The 19,017-nt window shown below is 43.4% G+C and overlaps 1 protein-coding gene across 1 annotated transcript in view; it reads right to left on the bottom strand.

Moving 5' to 3' along the window:
- Positions 1-19,017, bottom strand: part of cut (homeobox protein, cut) — a 152,735-nt gene that overhangs the window by 81,343 nt on the left and 52,375 nt on the right. Inside the window, 1 exon segment of the mRNA XM_017907413.1 lies at positions 4,984-5,184. Coding sequence (XP_017762902.1) covers positions 4,984-5,184 — 201 coding nt within the window.

Raw genomic sequence — 19,017 nt, 5'->3', positions numbered from 1 at the left:
TCGTCCGACTAGGAGAAGTGCGAATAGCGTTCTCGGTTATTTCTTGATCTATCGCTCTGGGTACATTAGCCAACGTGTTTTGAAACACTCGCCGAGCGTATTTGTGTTGGCATCGGCGGCGCGTTGTCTCTCTTTCATCTCGCCACGGTGCCATGCTTTTCGCCTCGCGTGAAACGCACCGCGAAACGGAGAAACAAAGTCGTTAGCGGTCTAATTGCGAACCCTTTCCTGCTAGGACGACTTGTCCTTGATCTCGCGATTTTTTCCTCCAACAGATCAAAGACTCGGGCGCGTCACCTCGCGAACAGCCCTGTCAATCATCCGTGACGCCTGGTCAAAGGGGTTGCGGGGGGGGGGGGGTGGTTTAATTATCATACTGATCCATCGCAAATTCGCCGAAACCCGGGAATCGCGCTTTACCCAACCATGTTGCACAACCTATTTTCAATGTTATCCAGCGTTCACCAATTATCCAATTTACTTACGTGCATTTCCACAGATTTTCCGAAGAAATTGCCAAAGAGAAGATAAAAAGTCTTGTTCGGTGTTAAGGGTAACAACAAATCGCGTACGAACAACGGTGATAGTTAAAGCATACTAAAATCGTACTAGAAATTTTTTAGTTAGCGTATCGCGTACAGATTTCCGACTCTGATTATAATTTAAAAATTAATAAGGCTAGAAATAGAAATAACCGCGCTGCTATATATTTTCTATGTACTCGCGCATAATTCATTAAGTCGTTGGTTGAATACAGTTCTTAATTCCATCAGGTTTATGATAGAATATTTCGCAAGGAGCTTAAGTAAAATATTTATTTTTCCGACTACCGCTTGATTCCAGTGAAACTGCGGTGCGTAAGCGTTGAATTGATACTGATTCGTAACTGCATATTAAACTGGATCCTTATCTAGCATGTGATCGCTGATTTAGCAATCTTTGCCCTTTTATCTAAGTTATGCGACAACGCTATCAATTTCTTACGATATCAAGCGTGATTTTTCCAAAATGTGAAAGCGTTATATCGACCGCCACCGAGGCGTTTAAAATTTGTGGCGCGATAAACTTATTTATCGCTGCGTCGTCTATGGATGAAAAGGAAATGATCTCGAGCGTCATCAGCGTACTGTTTGCCTCGTTTTATGATGAATTTACGATCGAACCGTACAAATACGTATATGTTTGCTCCAATTTTCGTTAGAAAGCAATATCGGAAAGATCCGCCGATCCGTCTTTAATAACGGAAAACATGGTAGAAAACGAAATTCCCTCGAGTCTCTCGAGAACACTGGCTTTTCGAATAAATAACGGCTCGCGTGCATCCATTATAAACGAGTAATCGCGAAACGTTTCAAAGTCGAGAGAAATATCGCAAACGTTATTTTGCAGCAGCGGTGACGATAAATAAAGTTCGAGTCGAGAATATTGCAATCGTATATCAAACGAAATCCTTTTGCGCTTCTTTTCCTTTTATTTTCATAACTATATGTTTTGTCGGAGGTAGATCAAAGAAACCGGTTGTTTCGTCGGCTGGCACTTTAAACAATTGGTAAATGTTCCTCGACTCGATGTCCCCGATATAAAATGATGACTTGGCGTTATTTACGACTCGAATACGTCAGTCGCAGCGGTTCAAAGGATTTACCTTTGGTTTTCCATGAATCTGATTTCTAGAGGATACTCGCGCGATAAGAGAACTTGCCAAACAATGCTCGATTTCGATGCCCTCGAGAAATTTTTTCCGGTTCACGACGAATTTTCGTTTGGCTTGCATTCTAACTGTAGCTTTATCGTACGAGCAACACGATCATGGAAAAATTTCACGCAAATCGATTTCCTACATCCTTCGAAATCGACAATGGCTAATAATCTTGACTCTGTCAAGGTCGTTGTGCTTATTTTTCCGTCGAAATTTGTTTTCCTCCTTTTGAAACATTTCTGTTTGCGAACACGGATTTTTCTTCGTAATTTCGATAGTTCCTTAAACGAAACGAAAGTAAACAGAGGAGCAAACGATCGAATAGAAGATAAAAGAGACTTAGAAAGCATCGATAGGACGGTTTGCATATTTAAGCGGAGACGATAGAGAGATACGAAGAAATTGTAGTTAAAAAATAACAGAAAATTCGAAATAAATAGTTAGTATAGCAGAGTATTTAGTTTGTTACTAAGTAAATAGTCGATTGACGCGAAAGCCCGTTGCTCTAAGCGAATCCCCGACGATTGATTTGCTCGCGACGTAACCGAGGATAAAGCCCGTCCTCTCTCGGTACCATGACTCTCCGAACGATTCATCTCCGCACCGAAGATAATCGAACAACTACTCCTTTCCCCGGCTATACTGTCGCATTATTTACTCCTCGTTATCGTCGTCCGGGCAGCAGCGGCAGCGGCAGCGGCAGCGGCGGCAGCAACAGCGACGGCGTCCCGACTGCGACCGTTCCCCCGTTTCCAACCCTTAATCGGGGAATAATAAAAATCATTCCCGTCGCGCGATGGCTTCTCAATAAAGACATTGTCCGCGGAGCAAATTCTTATCCGTGAAAAGGCGTCGTTGCCGTGGCCATGGCAGGGGGATGTTCCGGCTACCCTTCGACGAAGGGAGTCGAAAGGGAGTCGGAAAGGAGTCACGCGGGGGTTGGATTATCGGCTTCGAGATTACAACGGGCTGAAGCGAACGATTTCCTTCGAAACGGGAATACCAGAGCAGCCGGTGCAAAGTGGCGGCGGCTGGGGCCGACGAGGGTGGAAAGGGGTGGAGTATTATTGGCCCTAAGCAGGATACTTATTGAACTCTTAGCGGTGTTTTTATCACTCTTTTCCGATGTTGGCGTGCGCGGGCGCGCCCGCGCACACACCTTCTCACCGTCAGCGCTGCCAGCGCCACCAGCGCCACCAGCGCCACCACCACTCGCGCTTTAAGCGTTCTCGCCTTTGTTTAAAGGACTCGATCTCCCACTCGCACCGATCGCATTATGCACCCTTCTCGCGAACGGCCGCGAGAGGTTCTTAGAAGACTCCGTTCCGTAAACCGTCGCTCAAGGGTTTGACCACTTTGCGTCCTTTTTTCCACCAGGCGTGGAACAACCGTGAACGACTGGTCTGAATTCCCATTTCGCCAGTGGTATTAGACACGGTTCGATTTTTCGGCTCGGTAACGTGTTCCGAACGCGAGGTTCCAGTGGAAACGAGAATTATATCGAACTGTATACCGTCGACGAAACTTTGTCGATTCGAGCACGCCTCGGTATATAGAATGCTATTTCGATGAAGCACAATTTCGTAAATTATACGCTTTGGGGGAATGTTATTTTAGAATGGGGCAACTTCGTGGAAGAATATTTCACGGGATATATAGTAATGGAATGTTATTTTAAGAGTCCATAGGAAGACTTTACGACGATTTTAACGCGACAGAATACAGTTTAGGAGAGAGGCTTGCATCGCTGGAGTGTGCTTTAATAAAATATCCTGGTGTTATACTACGCTTTAAAAAAACTCTCTCTTTACTCTTCCTAATAAGGTATTGCCTCGTTATCTCTAATGTACCGTAACATGCCTTATATTATTTTGCTAAAACCACTCTAAGTACTGTTGCAATTCGTCGAACGAAATATCGATCCATTTCGATTGGATCCTTTAGTGGGATTTAGCGCGAGCGATGTCGGATAAATGAAAATTTCAAAAGATGTACGACCTTTTTATCGGAAAGAGAAGAAAAAGGAGAGAAGGAGAGAAGGAGAGAAGATAATTCTTTACTTCAAAATAATAATGCTAAGAATCGTTATTTTGTCAATGATCAAGAAACAAGTTCGTAATCGCTGGTTTACACTTGTTGCTCCGCGTTTGGACGTTAACGTCGATACGTCGTCGATATAGCCCGGTGAAACGAACAAATTCGTATGCGTCGAGGATTCTCCTCTGATCGTCCGTTATGTCACGAATTCCGTGGTGGAATCGATGAAAACGGGAAAGCAAGGAAGCTGGGGCCGATTCATCATGGCTCGCGGTTGAACGGTGGGTGTCAAACCGTCTCTGTCAAAATCCAAACGATTCCTCTCCGCCCGGCCCCGACCCAATGAATATTCATCGATACACCGCATTTCCTATTTATGATCTTTCTTTCATTACCAATTCCGTCGGTTCGTCGACTACCATTAGTCACACTTTGCGTACCGAAAGCGTGATTCGAGGCGTTTATCGCGAATCGGGAAGGTGAAGTGCACTCGGGGGTGAATTTCACCGGCTGGTGGGCGCGTGCTTCGTGCGTACGATCTGCAGAGAAAACAGGGAATAGGAAAGAGAGAGAGAGAGAAAGAGCAGGACAAGAGGAGAGTAATCGAGAGGAAGAGAGAGAGATAGAGATAGACAGAGATGAGGATAAAAAGAGAGAGAGAGAGAGAGAGGGTGATAGAAGCACGAAGGTTGGAGCGAGGGAGGGCCACCACGTGTTCTATCGAGTACGTCAGTCATTCAGTTCAACGCGCACGCAGCGGAAAGCTCAGTGTGTGCAACAGTTCAACGGAATTATACGGTGTCGTGTCGGTGCGAGATCCTCCATGCATTTCGCCGTGTGTATATACGTTTTTATAAATGAAAAAGCGAGGTATTAATCGTTGAAACGCATCGAATTCGACAAGTTCGCGCGTCATTTTCGATATTCGATTGGCAATCCGTGTTTACTTTAAAATATCGTTTTCGCGTGATTTCTCGCTCGTTCGAACGACAATCGCGTCGTTTTCGTTCGTCTCGAATCAATCCGGTCGAGTTATTAGCCACGATAACCTCTATCCCGTGAATTCTTAAATCGCGATACCGGTTTCGATCGTGCCGTTAACATTGATCGGTATCGAAAGACAGCGTAATATCTCGAATCGTTCCCGATGTTAATTTTCACCGCGGTTGGATCACGATTTCGGAATTTTCGGAAATTTCGTAGAGAGAAAGAGCTTCAGTTTGGAAACGTTAAAATACGAGACTCACCTCTTTGTCCTTCGCTTGCAGTTCCTGTTCGAGGTTGCTGTTCGGCGTCCTCCTGGGATTGCTGGCATCGTGTACCTGCTGCTGATCATTTCCCTGTGGAGTCTGAGACAATTTATGTCCCTCAGTCTTCGAATTCCCATCATTTGACGCGGCAAGTTGTTCCTTTAATGCTGAAACTTCCTTTTCCGCCAATGTCGCCCTCTGCAATCCAATGAAACAGCGTGATAAAATTATGCCGTATTTATACAAACTTTGATACATCTACGATAACGCGTTAATCCGATCCGTAATATATCTCGTATCGATATTTTAATTAAAAGTCAATTCCAATTATATCCAATTATAACCGTATTATGGTTACAGAAGAAAAACCTAACTGCCTTGGCTTATTTGCTTATAGATTAATAACGAAATATAAGAAAATCTTTAGTTCTCTTGTATCAGAATCGCGCGTGTATTTATTATAATTGCCTTATTACACGTTCTGTCGTATGGTTTTAAGGTAAAATAACGAACTAAACTCGCTGAAATAGATTTCTGTGAATTTAATCAACGTATCCACGATACGTTGAAATTACCGTCTAAATTTACTATTTCGATGATCTTACTACGAATATCCGAGAAATAACTAATCAGCGCAGTGAGTTATATTTATTCTATCGGACATAAGTATATCGTAACTTTGACATATGATTTATTCGTAAGTGGAACGTAAAATTTAATTGTGACCGTACCAAATATGAACAAACGTGTAATACCGGAATAAATAATTCCACGACAATTGCGCGGTAATTTATTCGAACAATTTCGTTGCACATTTTTATCGTGATATCATTTTTTTATACGAACGCGTTCTATACGATCTATACGATATATAGGATTCCTTATAAGCCTAATGCTAAAGGAAATAAAATTGCATAATCTTTATTTTCGTTGAAACGACATAAAGTACTTTAACCTACTTCGGAAATAGAAAAGTAAACGAAATGGCAACTATTACGCTACGGCTAAACGCGTTAATATATTCGCTCGATAGAGAAAAGCACGAGAATGTCGAGAAGCGATCACGGAAATATTCGAAATTGATAAAATCATCGCGGCACCGTAATGACGAACACATGCGTCCTCGCCCTGCCCCGGCGGTTTGCCTATTCGAGCAATCTGTAGACGAACGGCACATGCTAGAGCCATTAATTAGCATCTGGAAGCAATTAAAGTAATTGCTAATTCGATAGTAAAATATCGAAACACCGCGTGAACTAACGGCAACAAGTCCACGTCAGTTTTTGCTCGATGCATCGAAGCCGATCGATCGTTCCGCGAAACAGCGACGCTAACTTCTGTTCGATTTGAAATTGTACGGTAACACGGAATCGGGTATTTACACACAGATAGCCGTTCCGTATGTACGTACAACGTTTCACATTTACGATCAGTATATATTTTCCGTATATAATTCTCGCCGTATAAAACTCGCTATGTTCTTTCTTTCTTCGATTCCATATTTTCTCTCTTTATCTAGAAAAACGTATTTATTCCCGAATGTTGACTATTTACTAAAAAGTGAGGATTTTTTCCACCTATTTTTACCCCCATAGCTTCTCGAAACATCGCCATTTTATCCGTTGACCGAAAACGTCGAATCATTTCGTTATCCGGATAACGATATCGCGAATTATTTCTAATTCTACCACTAAGCGTGTATCCGATTAAGAAATCACCCGACTAGATAGATTTTAATTCTCGGCAGCAATATATTTCGCGATATTCGAAATAAATTAATTATAAGACGTTTGAAAGCAACCTACGTGGTTTGAAATTGAACGAAACCGAGATATGTATAGTAGAAGGTTTATTATTGCAAGTTTATTATTAAAATCGTGGTACGATTTTACATGGTAGTAAAATAAAAAAACTTTGCTATTCCGTTTCGTCGATACGTTAGAAGAAATGATATACTATTTGAAATCGACAGTTACCGCGCACTTCCGATACCGCACAGTTCAGACACTTGTTTCACGTTACATTCGTACGATAATTTGCGATTCGTCGAAATCTAATAAGAAGAAAAATATGTAAAAATGGAAGAATGTTAAGAAACGGATTTGCTAAAAGGATAGGAAAATCACAGTAGAATATCAAAGACGTTACGCAGCAGTGCGAGATCGTAAACAAATTTCGAACAATCGAAACGGATATCCACTAGTCATCCGGTGGTTCGACGGTTAGAACGGGGAAAAGGAAGATGGAAAAAGAAGAAGTGGAAGGGAGAGGAGAGACGCGGCGTCGGGAAGAAGAAGAAAGGCAGAGTAGCAGACAAGGTAGGAGGTAGCTATAGTAATGACCCATTGTTTCCTGCAAAAAGCCTTGACGATGTTATCGATAATTACGAAATGATACGGGAAGCATAAATACATATCCGAGAGCGGGATGCACGTTCATCGGAATGGCGGCCGAGTATCGATAGGTTGTCGAGACTCGTTCCGCGCGTATTTGTCGCGAGTCGATGGATACGCAGTAGGGCAGGACGCGAGCGGAGCTAAGGCTGATGGAGAGGATCGAGAAGATCGCCGATAAAGATCGTCCGTCCGCGATCGTCACATTAACGGCGGAAGTCGTTGAGAGATAATGGCTTCTTTGAACGTTCCCTAACGACGTTGCTTTGGTCGTTGTTCTATCAACAATCGGCTGTTAAGAATTTAAGTTATGGAATTACGGGAAACTCGAGCAGTCCTTCCGCTCTTTCGATTACTTCGAGGCTTTCAGCTGCTTCCTCTTTGATTGTTCGATACGCTTCAACGATCGTTGATTTCCGATAGATTACGTATTAACTATTTTTCTCTGTACTGCCGCAGTCGATCTTTACGTGAATAATAAAAATGCGTCGGGACACGCTTCCTTTTGCTCTTGTAAAACGTATTTTACGAACGAATGCTATCTCTATAAAAGGACAGATACGAATCATTCGAAAACGGACAAACTCGACATTTTCTTAAATGATTTTAAATCTTTCTAATTATCCGAATATTCTAACGTTGTTCTCGTAAAAGTTCCTCCTAGTCTTCCTCCTCGTAAATCTCGAATTTTAAACGTCCCCAAGAGAATGTAGTAAAATCTATGTCGAATAATTAACAAGTGATTATATAATTACAAAAACGTTATAATTTCTCGTATAAACGTTTCGTATTACGTTTTCCGTAAGCAAAACTCGCGATCATCGTTTCGATTGCAACTCGAAATAAAAATACGGAATACTTAACATCGATTTAACGACTGGTCGAATTCCCATTATGTACGGTGTATATTGGTCTATGCTGTTGTTCATGGTGTATATTAAGAAACGATATTAGGAGAAAATCGTTATAGCATTCCTTCGCAAAATTTCGCGATTTATAATTTTACAATGACGCGTCTCGCGCAATTAGTACACACCGACACGGATTCGAGGCTTTAGCTGTAAACACGTTAAACCGTGTGAATTCTGCAGAACGCCATAATTCAACGCGACAAAGATTGTCGGCAGCTTTTGTTCGTGAAAGCGCTACGGCGATAAAAGTATTTGTCGAAAGAAATAGGTAGGACCGATAGAAGCAGCAGCCGGTCCGGTTCGGTTCGGTTCGGTTCGGTTCGGTTCGATCGCCGGACAGCACCTATTACGTATTCGCCTTTAGACCCTGACAGGGAGGTAGCGGGGAGGGAAAGGAGTTGGATCACGACGAGGCGTTTCGTCTTGGGCCCGACGCTCGTCTTACACCCCTTGGCAAATTGACGGTTATCCGACTTGCACGGCGCTCTGAGCATCGATCGATCGCCACTCACCGATTCGATATACGGAATCGCGGCTCATTGTACGTTCCGCGTGTGCAAGAACCTGCTTCGGGGCTGCTTTTAGCCCGGGTGGTCACGCACTTTCGGATCAACTACCACGGCATCGATCGCTTTCTGTCGTGTTAATGCTTGTTTCCACGTTTTCTGCGCGTTCAACGACTTTGCGTGTCGTGTAATTAAGTCCCCGTAATTTGTTGTAATTTCGCGGCCACGGTTTCGTGTATCCTCGCGACTGCCACCCGGCATTTGTAATTCAAATCTTTTCTCCTCTCTACAAAGTTCTTCTTTGCCAAAGCAGCCACGAGCTTTGCGTTATTACCAATATTATTAACCATATAAATCGTTGTGCTCCAACTATTCTTCGGTAAACAAACTAACCTATTCGACCAATATATATTTCTAAGGATTAAATTTACGTAACCACTACTTTATTCGTTTAACCTTTTCCAGATACTTTCCAAGATTTTTCCAATTACTTTCTCTCGAGTCTAATCATAATAATAATAGTAGTATACATATAATAAATTTAAAACATATTCAGTAACGTTAATGAAACTACATCGAATACGATCGAATTGGGCAATTTCGATGTATTTTTTTTTTTTTAGACGAAACTGACGTAAGAAATAATACGGAATGTTTGAGCCTTTACCGGTAAGAAAGTTTGTCTTGAACAAAGTTAAATTAAAAAATAAAATACGCTTCTACTACTTTTCCATCGAGATTATTTGCCTAATGGATTAACGATTTTGTGCTCGCGCCACGAAATAAGAAGATAGAAATTTTTATTAAATATAAAATATTTTGGCGGTGAAATTAAAAAAAGAAAAAAAAAAATTCGAAAAGCTATATTAATAACTTTGATCTGTGAAGGGCTCGCGCAATAATTTCGACTCGTTACTCTGTGCTGTTGGCAACATGACGTATCGTCGCCGTTCGAGAAAATTCAAGCCTAACCCAACATCGCGCGAATATTGGTAAAATATGGTGACTAAGTAGAAACGGACGAAATATCGCGTTTCTATATCGATGTTGGCGAAGATGTCGTTCTTGTCAAGCTTTTCGTCAAGTTCGGTAATCTCGCGTTGAAAATGCTGAAAGGAAATGGGCCATCTACAATGAGCACGCGTGCGAGTTGGCATAGCGTGTAAGGTGCGCGCGCAGAGGATGCGAGTGTCGCATCTGGCGACGCACAGTGTCGTAGCCCGTCAAACGCCGAGCATTCTTTCTGTCTCGCCGCAACGCGCCGCGACGCGCCGCGACGCTCCGCAACGCACGACGACGCGCGGCGACGCGCCGCCGGAATATCCCGAATAGATCAAACTCCCTCGCTCGCGACTCGCGGCTCGCGCACCCACTCTTCCGCGCGCCTTTCTATTTTTACGCCCTAGCCCGAATCATCCGCGTGTCCCCTTCTTTCCTACTATTTATTTCGTGACGGTTGACTAATGCGCCAGAGCCATCGGGAATTCCGGTTGGATCGATGTGTATTTCGATGCGATCTGCACCGTACACCACTTGCCTCCGTTTCTCGCGCACAGCGTGACAGAAAAACAGACCTGGAAAGGGGTCGACGCTATACGAGTCTCGTGTTCGATTCGTGTTCAATTCGTGTAAGCGAAATTTAGCAACTCGTTAATAGCGTTCTAGATCAATTTTTCGGCTGACGTTATGGCCGTTTGGCGCGAAATTTTTCATTTTTTAATTCATTTCGAAACATATAAACTCGTTCAGATTTGGAAAGCTTTTCGATACGAATAAATATAGGTATTCGATATATATATATATATATAGTAAATATAGTTTGTAACTCGAGCAAAGTGTTATTCTCTCACCGAATGTCAATGTTAATGGTAATTATAATAAATGTAAATTAACCTTGTACGAACACGTATATTAATAAGAATCATGAGAATCGCGTGTACGGTAATTAGTAAATGTATCGCGCTACGAATGTCAATAAATTATCTTACAATCGAATCGTTTTAAAAAATATGTAAGCTACAGCTTTTACGAAATTACGGAATTGGAAGTATTATAATTGAATATATCACTATATGCCTCTCTATCGCTGTAACGGAACTCTGCATATAAAACGAGCGAACGATATTTTCTTTGATCGCGCGCCACGATCTAAGATCTTAAATATTTTTTTAGAAATGAAACGGAAAATCAGGCTGATTCGGCGGAGAGACTAAAAAACGAGGAAATAATTAATACGAGTGGCTAAAACGAATGTCTAGTTAACGCGAAATGCATCGTTTACCTTTGCAACGCGTTTTACTACGCCTTCTTCGTTTCATTTTCCGGATTCGCGTGATTCAGCCAATCGCGGATTTCCTCCGCCTGATCTTTGACACGCCGTTACGCCCAATGATTATACCACGTTCCGAACCATACAGCTGTCTAAACTATGAGAACGGAATAGTGGATGATCGCGAAATGTTCTTACCTCGTGGTAAATAACGAGAAGAAGCACGCGCGAGCTTAGGTTAGGTTGCACGAAAGTCGTTGTAAAAAAGCGGAGATTCGAAAATATCGTCGATCCGACGAGCTCGTGGAAAGGATATTTTTATTAGCGCGAACTCTCCGGCGGGAAGAATTTGCATGGATCGATAGCGCGTAAAGGAAATCGATGGGGCCTGCCGATGGCGCGCGTTACACGGTAGCAAGAAAGGGAGGAATACCTTACACCAGCCAGCCGTCTTTATAATCTGCCGCGCGGCAAGAGGGCAGGCGGGGGTGCGGTAGGGGTGGATCAGCCGTTTATGACTAGCGGCGGTGTTATATTTTTTTCGGTGGTGGCGGAAGACGGGAGACGGCCGTGATATTTCAAATTTTCTCATTACACCTCGAGGTGCGAATGATCTCCACCCCTGCCCCTTCCATCTCCTTCTGCTCGTTCTCTCGAGCTCGAGCTCTCACCCCCTCCTGTTCCTTCGTCGCGCTACCCTATCTAGCACAGGCTCTCTTTACCGTACCGATACACCGTGGCGCCGTTCCACCACCTCCCCCAATCACCTCCCCACACAGCCCCCTTCTTCAATCTCACACCAACCAGCCATCAGGGTGAACCCCTCTTGTATTTATTATTAAGATATCGACCGGCTCTAAGTCCCGCTAGGTACTACGTGCAATATGCGGCGGGAAACACTCGAAGCATACACACGAGTCGCGAAAGAGAATACAGAGTTCGACCCCTCTTACGATCCTCTTCATCCCCTCCACGAGCTTTCAGGCTCTCTTTTTTTCGACGGGAGCAGAATACCATCGATGCTAATTCGCGCTTTGTTTCCAACACTTTTGTGCGCTGCAGAAACGCAACGCGAGGCAAAGTGAAATAGACGAGAGTGCTCTTTGTTTCGATCTGATTAAATGGCACGCTGATTGGCGCGGCCTGAATTAGTAGTCCGTGAAGTGCTCGCGCATGTGACGTTCTCGGGCCCTCCCTAAGAACTCGGATTTCTCCCATACATATATATTCTCTCGCGTCGGCCATTATTTCCGGCGTCTATGAATATTTTTCCTTTGGAAATATCACCGCGCCTCGATATTCCTGCCCCACAACCCACCTCCCGCGCGTATTCGATTTTCAATGCCTGATTAATATATTCCATTATTCCTGGTACGAGTATCTTTAGAAGCGCTTTTATCCTAATTGATCGATCACTCGACCATCTGTCTCGAGGGGTCTTAACTTTTAAACAAACACGTGCCCTACGCGCTATTTTAAAGATCAACAAAGACCAAGGTACTCCAAAAATTTCGCTTTCTATGCTTTCAACGATTTTTAACCTGTTATCCACTTATAGACGTCTTTCTTTTCTGCTCGTCTCCCCATTGTCGTATTTTTCTTTACAAACTACACTCGTAAACTTACAAATTATTTGACATATTTGCAGATTGCAACGACGAATTGGTAATAACGTCCTGTACGAAAATATAAATTTATAATTGTCCGCGCTCTGCAGAGTTTCGAAATATGTACGACGATTGAGCGACTGCATCGCGAAAGTTTGGTTGCCGGCCCGCGAGAATCACTCGGACGATCGAAAAGCCAGCGAAAGAACCGAGCGAGGCGTGGAAGAAGATCGCGAGGCCCCGAGTCGTCTGTACTCGCAGGTCTGGGAGGTCCATTAATCGTAGGACAATAAACGCGCTCTCCTCTTCTCCAACGAGATACTTTTTCGAGGGTCATCGACCGTCGTCTCCGTTTGCTTTTCTCCGAAGCATGTGTGCCGAGGACAGCACTCCATGTGGCACAGGTTCCCACGTGTGGGACCAGTTTGAACATTCACAGAGATAGAGATCGAAAGAGAGAGAGAGAGAGAGAGATAAAGAAGAGGGGGTGACAAAGAGGACGTCTTCCTCGATATTTAAGAAATGTCAATACATCGCGCTAAAGGAGAAGGAGGGGTTGCGGATGAAGGGTTCGTGGATGGAAGTCGGACGAAACGACAACGACGACGACGACGACAACGACAACGACGACGACGACAACGACAACGACGACGACGACGACGACAATGGCAACGACGGTCGGTGGGGCCATCAGTTCCCGGGCAACTAGCCTCGAGGCATCGGTTAAAAAACGAACGAATCTCTTTGAAGTTCCCCGTTGTCCTAATGAAAAATTAAAGCCCTTTCTTAAACATCATTAGACACGGCCACTTTTTCAAGTTCTTCGTCGACTCGCGATACGCTTGCAGCTCGTAATCATGGTCCCGAACGGAGGATGCCTCGTGTTTTGCTTTCGGAGAAACGATCGGGAAGTTTGACGATAATGTTTGTAGCGGGTAGCTCGTTTCGAGTTGGGTGAAGGACATTTTTTAAGATTTTATATTTCCGTTGATCAATGCTACATCCAAATATAAACGTTCGATTTAAAACGAAATAAACGCTTGTTCGACTTTCTTTTGAAATAAATCGACGGTGTACGATCGCCATATCGTATTTTATAGATTTTAATTATCAAAATTATAGCGACAAGCACATTTTCGATTAGAAAATATCACGCGATACGATTGTTTTAGCTGGACCAGCAGCTGGAAATTTAGGTCGAAAATTACGATTACGTGGAAAAAGTCGTAGTGGCGATAAATTGCCGGGCGGGGGGATATGGATATGTAATGGATATCTAAGAGATGAAATTTTTACGTTGATCAATTTCAGTGATAATTATAGATCGGCGTGAAATATAGATAATAACGCGGAGAATAACGAAATCAGTCCTTAGACAGGGATGCCAGCGAGCCGAAGCCGCTTCTCCATTTATTTTTAATCTCTTTTTCTCTATGCAGCAATCATTCCCCCAGCAAATTCCAGACACACGTGCGAGTCAGCACCCGAGATCTTCTCACGCGCGATCCACTAATAAATCACGATGGGTGTAAGGAAAAAATCGGTGATCATCTGCTGCGGAAAGAGAGAAATGGACTATTTCTTTCAGCCGGCGTTCTTAGGAAGCGTCGGCGTATACTTCCTTTTTCCAATGCGATGCTATAAGAAGGGAAATCGTTTCTTCGAACAAAAATATCAACGACGTCGATGCATAATTAAATACCGATTCTCGTGTAAATTAACCAGGCGAGATGATTACTTCTATAATTCTATTAACGAGAATTTAAGTTAAATTAATTATTTTCCAATTCATCTCGGTGTTCTAGCTTTGATTAAATATCGAGAATTTGAAAGAAAAATGAAATTCGATAATTCAACGATAGAAACGTTGGAGATAGCGCCTCGAAACGATCGTTCTCGCTTATCTCTTCTATTTCCAATTTCCATTAGATTAGGACGCAAACATCTTCGAAAGTTAACCGTTGATAACGATCAAAAGTACTTTCTGTTTGCAATGCGGACACGCGATTGATAAATTTCTCGATACGCGAGATCGATCGATCGACAGCGTAAACGGATGGTAAAATTTTTAATCGACGATACGAACAGATTAACAAACGTAACACGTATTACAAATGTAGAAGAAAACCGGTTTTCCATGGTTTTCGCAGAGGGGTGGATTTTTTCGATCGGAAAGCTCTTGGGGATTGCGGGACGCGCGCACAAACGAATTTCGTTGCAGACAATGGAGGACTTGATACGGCGGAATCGGCGAAAGGGACAGTGGCCGGTGGGCAGAGCGATTGTTGGAATTTGCATGAATCGATCACGATTGTTTGGCCGCGAAATGAGCGCGCCACCACAGGAGAAATAATTCGCAATCCGCGTACAGGCCGGCCAATCGAGTTACCGTTTGCCATTTCGATTCTGCTCGGTCCAATGGACGACAATGGCCATACGCCAAAAGCGAATCATCTTTGTGATCTGAGCTAACCGATCGTCGTTCGACTGCGCCCGTCTCGTTCCTCTCCCCCTCTATCCTGATGTTTTTATCCAATCTCTATTTTTTTTTTTTTCTTTTTTTTTTCCTCACTTTGCTATTAACCATTCGTAATCTCGCGATTCTTGAATTACGTCGATTCGTATTTCGCGGAATTTCCCGCTTTTGCCTCATTGTTCTTAAATTGAGCTTTTTATCTGGTTCTTTGATTATTAGGTATTCGCCCAGACAGCTACTTTGTATCGAGATTTTTCGTACGAAGGATTCCGTAATTAGATTCGGTGCGTTTTACGGCACGCGCGTAAAATACGAAACAACGTATTTCAATTGCGATAACGAGTTTACCGGTTTACATCTTGTAATTCGAAGATGTTTCTCGCCGTCTCAGTCGTCGGCGCTGTTTCCACAGTGTATGCGTGATTTTTAATAAAGAAACTGTACAAACGGGACATACTTCGTATATATATATATATATACGACGTTATCAACGTTATGTTCGATATTTGGATGCTAAATCAAAATCTAAAACAGTCAATTTAATTTCGCGACGAAGGTTAACATACGCGCGTTACTTTCACGAAGACCCTTTCGAATCGGAAGCTTCTCGAAGAAACGAGAAGATGGTTATGTAAGAATGGAACCTAGAGACTCGTATCGCGATCGAATATCGCGAGTAACAAATAAAAATCGTTGACTGTAAAAAAAGAGGAAGAGAGAAGAAAAAAGGTTGAAAAAAAAGAATGGCGGAATATCGGAAAGCAACAGCTGTTGAAGGCGTATTAGACGGTGTGTGCGCGCGCGGGTGCAGGCCACCGGTGAACGAAGATACATGTGGCGAAGACAGCAGGGACTTTTAGTGGCTGCGAGGATATCGATACCTGAGCGAGCACAATACGGGCTATATTTTTATAGGGCCGCCACGGGAGTCTAATGGCAGGCAGCGAGAGGGAGAGGGTAGAAACAGGGATTTGGTATAGACGTCATTGTTTCCGTTCGGCACCCTTCTTCCACCCCCGACTGAAAACTACCCCCTTACAACGGTGTGGCTGCCATTGAAGCCACTTTTTCATCTCTCCTCTGTTTCTCTTCCCGCGTTCTTCCACACATAGATTACAATATTACCGCGTAACCCACCCTCACGGCGCGCCGTTAGCCGCGCCGCAACGCCGGAACGCGTCCTCTGATATATACGCGCACTTCTGATCATAACATAAATTTTAATGATGGCCGTGATGAAAATATAAGAACGCAGCGATATTTATGGCGCCTGGCCCGGCCAGTTCCTGTGCGTGCAACCGTCAACCCCCTTTTCCGTGGACCACTCACGACTCCCACACCACTCTCGAGCTACTTCGAGGAGAACGCCGCCACCCCTTTTCCTGTCAACGGACGCGCCAAACACGCGATTTAATTGTCCATTGGTTGTCCAGTTTGCAAGCATTTCCCGTCGCAGCTGCGTTTCCCATTTTCTTGTCTCTTATGCCCGGCGAGAAATTTTTCCGTCTTCCTACGCGTAGAGGAGAAGAAGAAATCGAACATTGGAAGGAAAAGTTTACTAATCGATGAAATAAAAGAGAATTAGGAATCAAATGCGAATAGGTTTTAAATTGGACGGAATATACGCGGGTTGAATTGCCGATTATACGGATTTTCAATTTCCTGGATGTTTTTCCTTATTCGCGACACGTCGATTCACAGGTTCTCGTTTCATACCCGTTGAAGCGTCGTTAGATATTACGTTTAATATTTCGCGTAGCTTTTCCCATTCGGAAAATAACGGAAAATTCTATTCCGATAACCCGTAATCGTCTGATATCGTTGACGACTCGTGGTCGTATCGTTTATCGGAATTATTACCGTTTCGTTCTTTAGAGGCGGGAATTTTCTTCCTGCCGTGTAGCGATAGTAGCGTTTAGCCGAGAAGGGTTAAAATTGGCTTAAAAGGAATAGTACTAGATGGAAAAACAGCGTGGAAGATTGGAAAGCCACGGTGCAAATGAGCCGACGACGGAAAGAAACCATTTAATCACATTCTGCCGAGGATCAGGGTTGATCTGCTTAGTCCGGGCGTCCCGTGGCTTGGCAGTTTTCGTTTTTCCGCTTAACAAACCCCTGCTCGACCCCCTTCTTGTCCCGCACTTTTGACGCTTCGCTTTGGAAATCCTTTGATTCCCATCTTTTCGAGGGCTCGGAAACGTCGATGCGCCTTCGCATGAAAAGGGGTTCCTTCCAAGCCGTCCCCTGATTGGGACGATAAAAGAGGGCCGCAGGGACCGCGCGCGGGGAGGTAAAACACTAATTAGTTATCAAAGGCCGAGGAAGGGTTTGGTGACAAAATAGTAGATCCTGAAACGAGGAACACCCTTCCTCCGCACCCCCGACAGATATACTACCACCATCGCGACCCCTCTAGTTTCTCTTCGTACGGAAGCTCCCTTCTTCCTCCTTTCCCACCAACCCCTTCTCGCCGTCGCCCTTCTTCGTCTTTGGATACCGTCAGCTTTGCCGGTGTCTTAATACTCACGGGAGGACGGGCCTGTATTGATTTTCGAATCATTAATTCTACCTCTAATCAGAAGTTGCCAGGCCCGTGTGTACCGCGTGTGTGCGTGTGTACAGCGTCACGGTACCATTCCCGCCGTCCTCCTGTCCCGATACCCTCCGTAAGCAGGTATGTTTGACACGTTCTCGAGTCGAGACGAGAGCCTTCGCGCGATATCCACGACTATTTGAAAATATTCCTACGAAGCGTCGAGAAATTGCAATAACGGTACGAGTCGGAAATTTCCTCCATGACGAAAAATATAAACGACAATGTGAAGAAAAATTCGAAAATTTGAGAAACTCGACGACGAGTGAATCGCCGTTAAACTGTTCGGATGGAAATCGATATAAAAAAGTGAGAAATTAGGGAATCACGAATTCCAGTTTATTATTATGTAGTATAAAAATGGTATAAAGAATGTTTCGAATTAACTCGAGTGAGTTTTATAGACAAAGTAATGGAAAATTGAAAAGGAGAAAAGGAAAGATGGAAAATCAGGAACTGTTGCAGAAATCTGATCGGCATTGGCAGCAGAGCGGAATGTAAATTCTAGAAAAACTCCGTCGAAATAACGTAAGACGAGGCAAAAAGTATTATGTCAAGAGGATGAGTCACCGGTAATCGTCGAATTCCTGTCGACGCGTCTCGCGACCAACATTAGTCTTCGCGGCTCCTTCTCGGAGACGAGGCCGTTTATTTAACGCTGCGTGCAACTAGAGAAACCTATCGAAAAGTTGCTTCTTGGAACGAATCAAAGCGTTATATATAGATATATCGACGCGAATATCGCTAATTATAGCAATGAGTAAGCAATACCGGGGCGACGACAATTTTGTCATTGGGAACATTGTAAGCTTCGCAACTGTTCAGCGAGATGTAACGAATCGTATCTATAAAAAGAAACTGTACAAAACATCGAGAAAAACGGAAAATAGAGAATTATCGCTCGTAATGTATTTTCGAAATCGTTTTTGTTCCATCTATCACGCAATTCTCGTATTTTCAAGTTTAAATTAACGTTTAAATCGTGACAGCGTTTTAACGAGGACTTTATTAAGCGACTATAAGTATATTAAGCAAACCATAAAACTGACCAGCATAGTTTTCGCCGGGCTATCAATGGTATTATACCTATATTCGCTTTCGTTAAGCGTTTCGTTGACCGCACGTAGCGATTTGCATTTTAATTTTTCTTTTGTCCTATATTCGTACCGAAACAATTCGCGTAGCTTAATTGTTCAATTTTCCAGTTTTTCAAGCGTGTGTTTATACTATTTCCGATGTTCCCTGTTTTTCTTTTTTTTTTTTTTTTTTTTTTTTT

This window comes from Eufriesea mexicana, unplaced genomic scaffold (assembly GCF_001483705.2).
Source record: "Eufriesea mexicana isolate 0111107269 unplaced genomic scaffold, ASM148370v2 scaffold7923, whole genome shotgun sequence".
NCBI classification, from domain to species: Eukaryota; Metazoa; Arthropoda; class Insecta; order Hymenoptera; family Apidae; genus Eufriesea; species Eufriesea mexicana.
The sequence above is the reverse complement of the archived record's forward strand: the minus strand, read 5'-3'. Positions and strand labels throughout refer to the sequence as shown.